Source organism: Kryptolebias marmoratus, linkage group LG18 (assembly GCF_001649575.2).
Source record: "Kryptolebias marmoratus isolate JLee-2015 linkage group LG18, ASM164957v2, whole genome shotgun sequence".
NCBI lineage: Eukaryota > Metazoa > Chordata > Actinopteri > Cyprinodontiformes > Rivulidae > Kryptolebias > Kryptolebias marmoratus.
Genome location: NC_051447.1, coordinates 5,455,243 through 5,468,094, shown reverse-complemented (window position 1 = coordinate 5,468,094; position 12,852 = coordinate 5,455,243). Strand labels below are relative to the sequence as shown.

Here is a 12,852-nt window from a genome sequence, read left to right as displayed (position 1 = left end):
ATGTCTTTGATGTTTTTCTCTTTCTTACTGTTTATTCAATGTCACATGCTGTTTTTATTTTGTTTTTTAATTATGTAAAGCACCTTGAAATGCCTTGCTGCTGAAATGTGCTATACAAATAAAATTTGATTGATTTTGATTGATTGTGCCAGGAAACCAGCCAACTTCTGCAAAGAAGAGTGATCAAATGAAGCCACAGTTAAGGCTTGTGGTCCAGGTTTCAACTTGCACACTGAACCAAATAGTTGTGGGGGTGTAATGTGTAATGATTGTGGGTAAATTGGAAAAAAAATCACATGAAATTCAAACCTGTGCACCGAGTTCTTGTTTTTAAAAATCACTGAAGCTGTTTTTTGTATAAACAACTGTCCATCCGTGAAGGAAAAACAAAATGTTCAAATTAGAGGTGAAAAACCACAAATATAAAAATAATATGACAATAATGCCAATAATGAGTAAGTGGAAACTTTTGACCACAGCTTTAACACCAAGGCGCCGCGTCACAGCTTCCTGCCCAATGCTCAGAATACTTGACAATGTCTACGAAGTCCTTTTAAAGGAGAAGTGGAGTCAGCAAGAGTTGGTTACCTCCAAACAAGGAGGTTTTGTTTTCATTAGCGACCGTTTGTTTGTCTGTTTGCGCACGAGATTACTCAAACAGTTATGAACGAATCTTCGTGAAGTTTTCTGATTCCTGAGCTGCTGCTCACTGCTCCCTCAGGGGATAGGTAGATCCCACTCAGGTGTGTGACAATCAGTGGTACTTTAGCTTTAGCGGAGGAGTGCTTGTAGTTAAACAGTGTTACTAAGAAAACCAGTGTTTACTGCTTTAGTTCTTCATTCTTCCAGATGAGAATTCCTACAAAGTGCACCACAGAATTGGAATAAAATTGTCAAGAGTTAAATGGAGAAGACACAGACCCCATCTGCCATGTCTGCTGTTGCTTGCGGTAAACCTAGATGTGTTTTATCCAACTCCCAGCAGCATATAAATCTCTCCAAACTTCTCCATGCAGCGCCTTCTGGCAGCCTCATTTCCCAGACAGGATGAGATAAGAGCACTGCAAGTTTGTGGGAAACACACAGTTAGGAGAAATATTAAATTCTGAAATGTTCTCAAACAGAGATTGTGTGCAGGGCAGAATGCAGTCATCCATGCACATTCATCATGGTGTTATACGGCTAGACAGAAGGAACTTTAATGACATCATTTGTCACCTTGTCACTGTATCAGACATCTGTTAGACTATATAGAATTATAAATAAATATCATCTACAAAACATTTCTGGACAGAGCATCTGTTTCTAGTGTTGTAGTATACTTGGAGATAATAAACATTACTGCAGTTGAAATGCAGCTGTTAACACTATTTTTTGACGAAGCTTTACCACGTTCATGTTTAGACCTAACAACAGACATTTTAAATATAGCTTTGGTTCACGTTTTTCTAATTACTTAAGCTCAGGCAGAGGAAGAGACAAGACATTTTACATTAGAGACATCATAATGATTAAAGGCATTAAAGGCATTGTCAGAAAGTGAAAAAAAGTGACATTAGCGTTAGCCTTCATCGGCTAATTTAGGCTAAATTAAAAACAGGCTGCAGTGCATTGAGGTCTGTTTAGGCTGACGTAGTGCATGATGTTACAAGTTTCCCAGAGACTTGTACAATATAGTGGATAAAAAAGCAGAAAGTTTGAACTCCGCCGCAAAATGCGTGGCTCACTATACAGTGAACAAATGGACACTTTTAACACAGCCTACTGTGTGTCAATCATATATATATATATATATATATATATATATATATATATCAAACTTCCATCTTACCCTGTTTGTTCCACCTGGGCGGTTCCACTTTCACTTCAAGCTCAGGTCCTCTACCAGAGGCCTGGGAGTTTGAAGGTTCTCTTCACTATCTTAGCTGATCCTAGGACTGCTCTCTTCTGGACAGAGATCTCTGAGGTTGTTCCTTGAATCTTTTGGAGACACTCTTCCAGTTTGGGGGTCACAGCACTGAGTGCTCTAATGACCACTGGTACCACTGAGGCCTTGACTTTCCACAACTTCTCTATTTCCTCTTTCAGCCCTTGGTGTTTCTCCAGCTTCTTGAGCTCCTTGTTCCTGATGTTACAGTTGTTTAGGACTGCTACATCTATCACCGCTGCTTTCTTCTGTATCTTATCTATCACCACAATGTCTGGTTGGTTAGCCATCAGCTGTTTGTCAGTCTCTTAGCCCTGCCATTCTTCACCACCTTAGGTGGAGTTTCCCACTTTGACTGTGGGTCTTCCAGTCCATACTCAGTACAGATGTTCCTGTACACTATTCCAGTCACTTGGTTATGGCGTTCCATGTTTGCTTTGCTTGCCTGTATCTTACTTACTGCTATTATGTGCTGGACTGTCTCAGGGACATCTTTGCACAGTCGGGATCTTAATAGTTTGATGGGTAGAGCCTTTGCCCACTCTTGTGTGGTATTGCAGGTATTGGGTAAATGGCAGTGGTTGCTTTTTGCGGAGCCTCATTTGTGTCGCGCTTGTGTTGTTTGGAAGCCCAGCGGTGCTTCCAAAGTCCATGCCGATCTGGGTCCTTGAACACAACACCTGACAAACCTGGGTGTGAAGCTGGACAGCGACCCTAAGCTTGATGCTCAGGTCAGATCAGAGGTCAAGTTCAGCTTTTATCATTTAAGATAACTGGTCACGGTCAAACCATTTCTGTCCCGGCATCACTTTGAGATTTTAATCCATGCTTTTATCTGAACTTGTTTCGGCCCGTCTTTTAACTAGTACCAGAAAATGAGAAGAAATCACTCCGGTTTTAGCGTCACTACAGTGGCTTCCAGTTTGTTTCCGGATTGATTTTAAAGTTGTTTAGCTATTGTCTCTTGGACAGTTTTAGACACTCTTTTATAGACTAATTAGTAAACTAGCCTTTGTTTGATATTATTAACACTACTATTATTATATATAACATTTAAGACCAGCTGGATAAGTGAGGAATGATATCATTCCTATGTTACACAAATGTGCTGTCCTATGTATGTTTGTGAGTGTGCAAATTTAGTTTTTTGGGCCTTGAGAGGGGAGGAGGGGACTGTCCTTTTGTAATGTCGAAAGAGTTCTATAAGTAAAGCTTAGGTTTAGGTTTTGCTCCCTTTTCAATCTCAAGATAACATTTTATGATTGTTGTGTTATTTTTGTGTAACTGATGTTCTGTGTTACAGGTCTCTCTTGTAAATAAGACGAGCTGTCTCAATTAGAATACATGTCTAAATAAAAGGAAATAAATCAAAAAAGTTCTTAAAAAAAGTGCACCTGTTAACCAGACATGGGTGTACTTGGAGTGTGGTTAGACACTTGAGAACCCCCCCCCCCTCCCCCGGCCTGCAGATGCACTGAATTTACAAGCCACACAGGAAGATTTTCATGCTGCAAAGTGTGAACTACACGCAAAGGATGTGGTGGCGGTGGTGGCAGCATCATTATTGGGGGTGGATTCACACGACAAGGACAAGCCCGATACAGAGCTTGAAAACCAGCAAACAAACAAACCAGTTTTAGGGTGGCGAAGGACTCTGGATAGAACCTAAACAAGACAAGAGTCCAAAAAATATTTAAAAAAAAAATACTACAACCAAATGCCAAAAAAAATGGGAGGGGCTTCCTGCAATAAACTGGTCAAAAGCTAGGATTTGATCCAAATGTTTTGCAAATTATGGCTGGATTTTGAATAAATCAGTTAAATAAATTAAATAAATTACTTTAACCTCAGGGAAGACATGCTAACATGTCAGTGGCTAGCTTAGCCTAGCCTTAGCATTCAGCTAGCCTGCTAACCTTCTACAAACCACCTGTTCCACGGTAATAAAGAATGCACAAAGAAAATTCAAAAACATATTTATTTGTTCACTTTGAACAGTCCAATTCATTCATTGCTACATTTAGTTCAGTTGCCTTCTCATAAAACATAATAGACAAGTTAAAATGAAAGACACTTATTCAAACAGAGGAAGGATCTACTGCAGAAGTCTGGTGGTGTTCCTTGTTAGCTCATTCTAGTCTGCCTCAGATTAAAGCAGAATTTTTTCTCATGGTAACAGGGAAACATGAAACCAAAAGAAATATGTAGCTCACTTTGTTGTTGTTTTCTTTAAAAAAAAAAAAAAGTTATGGACAGCTGCGAGCCTTTAAGGCACAATTTACTGAATTCTGGTGACAGACAAATTACATGCTAGTACAAATATTGCATTGTTGGTTTTGGTATTATTAAAAGACGGAATGCCAAAAATAAAAACATGAACACAAAGGCTCATGGGGGTAAAAAGCATATGTTATAGCACCAGGTGCTAGCTAGAGGGTAGCCAGCGTTAAGATTCCTTTCATGCATTTCTATGTGCGTGTAAACAACAGAGATTATATCAAATAACACATTATGGCTCAAGACAATATCTGCAGAGTATCATCAAATTCAAATTCCTCCTACAAACAAACCTAAGACAACATATTCCTGATTTCACATTCTTACTTCTACATTTTCAAACAGGTAGTTCTGTGTTGTCTTTTTTTTTTAAACTTCAGTTTTTTTTTTGTTTTTTTTTAATTGCTTGCTGTCATGAAAGATCAGTAATCATGTAATTGCCTGTGTAAGTTCGTTGGCAAATTATCTCACTGAAAGTCCATCTACAACCATTTAACTTTTGGATTGCGCCTGATTTAAGATGGCCTACCCCGGCCGAAAATGGAAATAACTCAGTCAATCTTATAGACATTGGGCTAAGCTCTGCGGTGGTCGTAGGCAGCTGACAATCATCCCCAACACCTACTCTGAGCGCTAAAAGATCACCCACGATCTTTGTTTAAGACTTTAAGAGGCAAGGTGATATGCATTCCTTCAAGAAATGCTAGTTTCATTTTTTTGTAATGGCTTATCCTTGTGGTAATCCAACACATCGACGCCAACAAATTTGAATTTTAACACATTTCACGTTCAGTTTTAACATTCAAAAGAATATATACAGTGCATAAATGTATCTCCTAAGCTATTTTTGAGTAATTAAAGCTTTCTCTTATTCAAATAACTTTGATACATGCCAGTAAAAATAAAAAAACTGCCCAATTTGAAGGTTCAAAACCATATTCAGAACCACGGCAGCTCTGGTAATTTTTTTATTTTATTTATGTATCTATTTATTTTAAATACAGGCCACAGTTCCTCCTGTAACACTGTTGCTTTTCGGTAACAGCAGAAAGTCCCCGGGTTCGAACTCTTAAGGCACGTTCATTGGTTTTATTTCCATTACTGACGATGGTGGGATCCGATTAATTCTCCTGAAATATAAAAATATAAAGCCACTTTTTTTTTTTTTTAGCCCAGAACCTGAAACTTTGAAATCTCTGCTGAAAACCAACTTACCTTCGGTATATTAGGATGATGCTGATTGCAGCACAAATCAGGATCACCACAGCCAAACTGATGCTTAGGTTTGTGGCCAGTGATGCTAATAAGAGAAAACAAAGCCAAATAAAAAAACAAAAAACTTCCTGCTTGCATCTTGATCACCACAATTTTAAGTCTTGTAAATATCATGATCATTAAATGAACAGGGTTATACTGTGCACTTTATTCCTGCACTATAAATTCAATGAACAGTCAGTCAGTTACTCAGGTTTTTTAGTTAGTCTGTAAATGATGATAATTCAGTCAAAATGTCATCCTACATGTAACTGTCCCCTTGTGGGCATCGATGGTCCTGTTAGTAGCGACTGTTGAGTGTGTGGCGCTCTGAGATGTACAGCATTGAACCGTGATCTGTCTCATTGTCCCTGCACGAGACAAAAAAAAAACTTGCTGTATTATCATGTACAGTCAAAATGAAATGAATGAGATTCCAGATTTTTTTCTGCTGTTATAAATTGGGAAGCCTTATTGGGATAATGATAATCTATTTGTTCATGCTGCCTTTCATAGAGTGATACTATTTCTAAACCCAACAACGAAACCTAACTGGACTTTTTCTTAGCAGAACACTTTCCCAGTCTTTTGAAGCCCTGTTCTAAACGTTTTGGAAACAAAAATGCTTGAATCTAACTCAAAATTAGCACACAGAATACACAAAGAACTGTTTCTGTCATAATTTCATGCTTTTGTCATACTAATATTAGTTTAAGAAATGGCTCAAACTGGTCCCACATGGTTTACAATGCTCATATACACTCATCGACCACTTTATCAGGCACACTATGCTAGTTTTGTGTTGAACCCCCTTTGGCCTTCAGAACTGCTTTAATTCTTTGACTCAACGAGGTGTTGGAAACATTCCTCAGAGATTCTGCTCCATACTGACATGTTAGCATCACGTCCACGATGTGAGGCTCCTGTTCCAGATGTGTCCCAGAGGTGCTCCATGGGGCTGAGATCTGGTGACCGGAGGTCACTGGAGTTCAGTGAATTCAGACTCGTCAGAGCAAGCAAGGATTATTCAACCTCTTATTGTCCAGTGTTGGGGAGTCCTGCTGTGGTGCTCTGCTGCTGTGTTCAGAGATGGTTTTCTGCTGACCTTAATTAGGACGAGTTATTTAAGCTGCTGACTTCCTATCATTTCCAACCAGTCTGCCCATTCTCCTCTGACCTCTGACAGCTTTTTGTCCACACAACTGTCGCTCAGTGGATATTTTCTCTGTTTTGGACCACTTTCTTTAAACCTTAGAGATGGTTGTGTGTAAAAATCCCAGCAGATCAGCAGTTTCTGTAATACTCAGAGCAGCTGGTCTGGAAACAACAACCACGCTACATTCAAAATCACTTCAATCTCCTATTTTCCTCCTTTTGATGCTCAGTTTGAACTTCAGCAAGTCGTCTTCACCACGTTAACATGTCTAAAGGCATTTAGTTGATGCCACGTGATTGGCTAAATAGCTCTGTCAGGTTTGGAACTTGAATAAACTAAATCCGTTTAATAAACAACAACAAAGGCTGATGTGGCAGCAAACGTACAAAACTCAGGAGGACAAGTAACTTGAGGTAATCACAAGGACAAGGAGACTGCACGTACAGTGACGATGCGTCACCGATGATCAAACACTGAGTATGAAGGCTGGGCTGACAAGGAAGTGGGAACAGGGGAGTGATTACAAACTGGCGGGACGACACGGAAAATCATTGAGGAACAAACTGAGGGCAAAAATGGAAATGACACCGGAAAATAGAAACTAGAAGTACCCAAGAATAACTAATAATAAAATACAGAAACACAAAGGGCTAAAGATCTAAACTGATGGTAAAACACAAGTAACAGAACCTTAAAACAAAGACCTCAAAGGAAAACGTAATAATCAGGAAAAGAACCAAGATGACCGACGAAAACAATCAAAAACCCAACGAAAAAAACTCATAGAAACAATCTACAAAAATACCCAGATCCTCACAAACTATTTGTGTTAAAAAGCAATTGAACAAGTGGACCTAATAAAGTGGCCGATGAATATATAACAGACAACTGTCTTTGGAACTGCATTTGTTTCTCGTTAATATTTAATCAAACACAGCAAGATGTTGTTGTTTTTTTCCTTTGCCATCCTCCATTACAACAATACCTCTCATTGTTGTCTGTTGATGACATTACTTCTAATTCTAACCATGTCAACCAGCATACTTTGTTCCTTATTTAAGAAATGCTGCTCTTTTTTTTGACATTTTCAGTGGTAACTGAACGCCGCACGAGTAAATTAATATTTGTTGGAAAAACAACTACCACGGGCTGCCTTTATGTTTGCTTATCTCTATGCTCACCATTTAGGCTTGACAGCAAATAAGCGCAACATTCACAGTCAGTGCGAACAGCACTTATCCTAATTGCAACCAGTGTTCTGTGCAGAAATAAAGATTGTTCTGTTTTGAAAGTATAACCGTGAGCTTTAACCTCTACATTTGGTTGGCACGCACATTTCTTTTCCACAAATTTGGACTGATTTCACAACCAACAAAAGAACAGCAGAACGAACTTCTAATTCTGCTCTGCACACAATCTATTGAGACTTAAGTAATCATAATTAGCAGATTTCCTAATACAGAATACAGTGGATCTTTTTTGTGTTTTCACTGATTGGAGGCCAGTGTCTTTACCTGGTGCTGTCTGAGTCTTGTTTGGTCCTCTATCAGGAGACTCTGAGGTCTCTTCATTTTGAAAGCCAGTGGACGTTTCTGTGAACGGAAAACATTACTTTACTTCTCTGATTTTGGCAAAACTAGACCTCTGATGCTACACTGTGGCTTCTTTTGATCACAATTTTGATGATTGCTTTTACAGCAAGCGAAATCCTACTGGCATTTGGAGCGTCCTAAATTGTTGCTCGTATTCATGGATCAACAGTTCACAAGAGGCGACATAAGAATCCTTTCAAACGTCATACTTTGGTGAGGATTTACCGTGCCACATTACCAAGAACTGCAGCAATGCATGCAACACTTCTAATAACATTAAACATTTTGTTGGCAAATGCTTCACTTCCAAAACCTTGACCACCGTGTGAACCTGGACACCCACAGCTCCACTTCTGAGATGAAGCTGCATCCGCCTGAACAGATGCTGCGGTCCTGGTAGTCCACTGGTAGTCCACTGGTAGACACAGTTGCAGTCAGGCGTTGGGCTTCCAATGGTTGATTTGAACAGTTCTTTTTCCTCGGGGAAGTAATTATACGACTTTAATGGTTTTCCGTTACAAGAACTGAGTGTACAAGTTGAATTTGGCGTGCCTTTTCTTTTGCGGTGAAGCAAAAGAATTCAGAGGTAGCCGTCGTCCTCCTCCATTACTTCATCCGGTTTGTGTGGTGCACCAGTAACACAGCATGATGCTACCACCACCATGCTTGACAGCTGGTACAGCGTTACTTGGTTTAAAAGCCTCACTCTGACTCCTCTAAACATGCCTCCCATCACTGTGGCCAAACAGCTCAGTCTTTGTCTCGAAACCTTTTTCTCCAGAAGGCATTTAGTTTCCAGTTAAGTTCAAACCGAATGCAGAGGAACAGGGGCTTCTTTCTTGGTTGGCACCCTCTCAGTCCAGGGAGATGGAAAACTGGCTTCACCGTGTCCAGGGGCGGGCAATCCTGGTCCTCGAGGGCCACTATCCTGCATGTTTTCCTTGTTTCCCTGCTCCAAAACACCTGATTCAGAGGTTAAATGACCTCTTCTTGTTATGCAGAAGCCTGTTAATCACCCATTGATTCAAATCAGGTGTGTTGGAGCAGAGAAACAAATAATGTTCCTGAACATCCAAACCAGTTTCCTCTCATCTGAGAGTAACAGCTCGGGTTTTCTTCCAGACCCTGGCAAAGTGGCGACACATCCAAATAGCCAAATTGTTTGATGCGATGAATTTGGAAACACAAGCTGTTCAAAAAAATGGCTAAAAAAAAAAATTATTATGAAAGTACACTATTCTCTCTTTTATTACTTCACTAAGTTCCTTGGAGTTATATATTTTTCCAAGTACTTTCCAATCCAGTGAGCGTTGCCAAATAAATCCTTCTCATGCTGGCAAAGACAAACTACTCGCTGCAGTCAGTCATGATCACTGGATTTTTTGACGTTATTAGACTTTAAAACATAGTCGAGAGCCTTCAGGTGAATATAAAGGTATTTTTGAGCCTGTCTGTATATCAACCCTGTGTAGAACTTGTAAAACTCCTATTCTTGTTTTTAAAAATCCTTTAAGTCTAAATTCTATGTTGGGTAATAATTCCATGCCGGAAACAGGACGGTTCAAATAAATCATTAAATGTCCAAAATGATCGGGACGTTCATGAGCCCATGACAAGTGTATGTACACTCCCGACCACAACTGCATCTTAATCAACATTTATTAATCTATTATTCTGTCTGCTACTGTTACCATGGCGCTCTGTTAACATGCCAAACCCCACTCTCCTGACTAGGACAATAATTTTTGCACTATTCTGACCTAAACTGCTGCTTTCAACCATTAACTAACAGTAAAAATGCGATTCATTGTTGGTGCCACGACTACAGCTACTCGTGACTGAATATATGCTCACTTTCTTTCATAGTAGTCTTTTCACAGGTGATTAGTATTAGTGAAGTATACAATCATTTCATAATTAATATTATTATGTTTTATCTCTGACATTTATGCACATATAGAAGGTAAAACGTCTGTAAAACCAGATCTTTTTTTTCATATTACAGATAATCTTAGCTTGGCATTTCTCTACCTACTTTATTTTTTCGTTCATTCTTTTAAGAGTTTCACCACTGAAATATGAATAAAGTGCCGCGTGGCACACAATAGTAAAAAGCCTGAAATTGTATGAGCAGATACTCACTAAAGCTCTTTGGTGCTTGAGTTGTGATGTCTGGTTTCGCTGAAACACAATAGGCAAAGACATTTTCTTTTCACCGACTACTTAACACAAAAACAAAGGAGTTTGAGACATTTAGACGTGAACCAGGTTCCTTCACTGGAAAAGCAGCTGATTCAATACGTGCAGCAAGATGATTAATCACTCTTATTGCAGCTTAAGCACTTTGGTTAAACTGGTTTTAACCATAACACTGGTTTTGGGGGGAATCTGGTCAATCTGGTCAGAAATAAGTTCTACTTCTCCAAACTATCTACAGCAGGTAAGATATTAACTGCTCATAAGTTTTCCACAGAACCCCACTTCAAAGGATCTAAACTATTGCTGGCCTAAGTTTTTATTCTAATAGTTTTTGGGAAGTAATTTAAATAAATAAATGAATATTTAAAGAGCTGATCCTTACCTGAGCTGCTTGTTGGGATTTTCGGATCAGCTGAAACAAAAGAAACAAGAGTTTGTTCATGAACTGGACAAAGTCAGTGTGTGCTTCTGAGTCAAATTAATCTGGTGCTCAAACAGGAAACAAAGCTCTTGCTGTTTTTTTTAACTGGAAAAGCAATTGGCACTATTGAGCAACTTTAAGTTCTGCTTTTAGTTTTGTTAAGTTTGTCTGGAATCCTTTGTTTAACTGTGTTTTGTTCTCCTTATTTGTTTCTTTCACCTGTTTTGGTTTTCCTCTCTACTCCCCACACGGGGAATCCGGATGGCTTTTTTACAGCCTTCCTCCCTTACCTTTTGTCACCAAATATACCCGATAAACCCTCGGCTTTGTTGCGTTTCACAGCTTTTACCAAGTGAATTTTAACTCTTTGCTCTTAGCTATTTTCATTCTTTACGATGTTTCTCAACTTCCTGCTATTGTCCATGGTTTGTTTAGCTTATCTTTAAAATAAAAGTCCTTCATTTGCTTCTCCTGCCTCTCTCCGGAGTCTTGTCTGTGTTCAATTGCTCTCTGGCTTGAATGTTCGTTAGTGGATCCAAGAAAAGCAGCAGCATAAATAAAGAAGCACACAGTAGAACGACAGCAGCCACTTCAGCCCAGGAGTTAATCTGAGCGAGAGTCGACTGAACATTAGAAGTGTGAAACCTAAATTGCAGACATGCATGTGTTGTTTTCTTTGGAAAAGAAACTAGTTTCACAAGTTTGATCTTTCAAAAAAATGAGCATCCTCAGCTTATATAATGGGTGAAATTACTGCTCTGGCTTCCTGCGGTGTTCCTGCAAGTTTTAACACCCGTTGTTCTGTAATTCTTCTTCACGTCAAGACTTTCTAAATTAACTTGTTAAAAGAAAATAAAAAAGACGCTTACGTATACAGATGAGGTTTAAATTGTTGGACCACTTTGAACCTTTCAGGCACTTGATGAGATTTGAGGTTCCAGCCTGCCTGACAAAAGTGTCGTTGCAAACGTAGCGAAATCTGCTGGCAGTCCCAATGCAGGTCTCCTCTGGGCGTTTGGTGAAAGGCCTTTGGGGAATTTTTGAACACAAGCAATTTTCTGAAAGAAAAATTCAAAACGTGACAAAAACATCACAGCAATGGTGCAAACAGAAAAATAAAATCCACAATTTCAGTGTTAGGGTTTTTTCGTATCGGGACATAATAAACCTGAAGTGTACAACAATGCACAGATTCTACCATGTTATTATTATTTATTAAACAAAAAGGAAGCCAAAATGGAAAAATGTTGTGTGAAAAACTTAGTCCACCCTCTATAAAAGCAGGCGTTTTGTCAGTTTGCTGCTCTGGAGCATACAGGTGTGTGAACACAATACCAGGGAGGAAAGACAACAGCAATAAACTTAGAGAAGCAGCTGTTGCTGCCGATCAATCTGAGAAAGGTCAAAGCCATAATACCTGCCAAAATATGCAATTTTACTATGTTTTTGTATATTTGTATCCTAGAAATAAATACGCATTTCAGTCATGCTTTGTTGCCAACAATTAGTCATTTGTTTATGTTTGAACACTGATGAGTCCACTTCTCGAGTCGATAAAATAATCTCTGGACGTAAAAACGGAGTCAGAAACAAAAACAAAAAGTCGAGGAATATCTGCTGTTTTCTAACGCAAACTTCCCAAAAACCCCTGATCAGTCTGAGCGACATTCAGTCGTTTCATGAGGTAGAAATTGTGTTAGAAACATTGACTAATCAAACTAGTCAACTACTGTGACTTTAAAGGGCATTCCCAAACAATTTGGACATAGTAACAAATTCACCCAAAGGTCAGACTGTGCAATGCTCAGGGACGTTGCAAAAAACAAACCCACAAGTGCTCCATCTCAGACTCTACAGGTTAAAGGACATCTAGAAACAAAATGCTGGTGTAGATTCTCAGTCATCCAGGCCATGGTAAATTAAAAAAAAAGTTAAAAAACAAAAACAACTGGACTTCTATTCTGTAGCTGAAGACGTTTTGCTTCTCATCCGAGGAGCTTTCTCAATTCAGAAATAGAGAGTGTGG

The 12,852-nt window shown here is 39.1% G+C and overlaps 2 protein-coding genes across 3 annotated transcripts in view; one reads left to right on the top strand and one right to left on the bottom strand.

The window, feature by feature from the left end:
• Window positions 1–2,598, top strand: part of fbxo18 (F-box DNA helicase 1) — a 20,706-nt gene extending 18,108 nt beyond the window's left edge. The window contains exon 22 of the mRNA XM_017432565.2: window positions 2,557–2,598. Coding sequence (XP_017288054.1) covers window positions 2,557–2,598 — 42 coding nt within the window. The remainder of the gene's footprint in view (window positions 1–2,556) is intronic.
• Window positions 2,599–3,887: 1,289 nt separating this feature from the next.
• The window catches only part of il15ra (interleukin 15 receptor subunit alpha), a 12,870-nt gene continuing 3,905 nt past the window's right edge, over window positions 3,888–12,852 (bottom strand). The window contains exons 2-8 of one of the 2 annotated variants that reach the window (XM_017432585.3): window positions 11,696–11,884; window positions 10,788–10,817; window positions 10,349–10,387; window positions 8,129–8,206; window positions 5,725–5,829; window positions 5,420–5,504; window positions 3,888–5,334 (exon numbers count right to left, since the gene is read on the bottom strand). In XM_017432585.3, the coding sequence (XP_017288074.1) occupies window positions 5,274–5,334; window positions 5,420–5,504; window positions 5,725–5,829; window positions 8,129–8,206; window positions 10,349–10,387; window positions 10,788–10,817; window positions 11,696–11,884 (587 nt within the window). In that variant the 3' untranslated portion in view covers window positions 3,888–5,273. The remainder of the gene's footprint in view (window positions 5,335–5,419; window positions 5,505–5,724; window positions 5,830–8,128; window positions 8,207–10,348; window positions 10,388–10,787; window positions 10,818–11,695; window positions 11,885–12,852) is intronic. The other variant, XM_017432587.2, reaches the window with a different exon arrangement.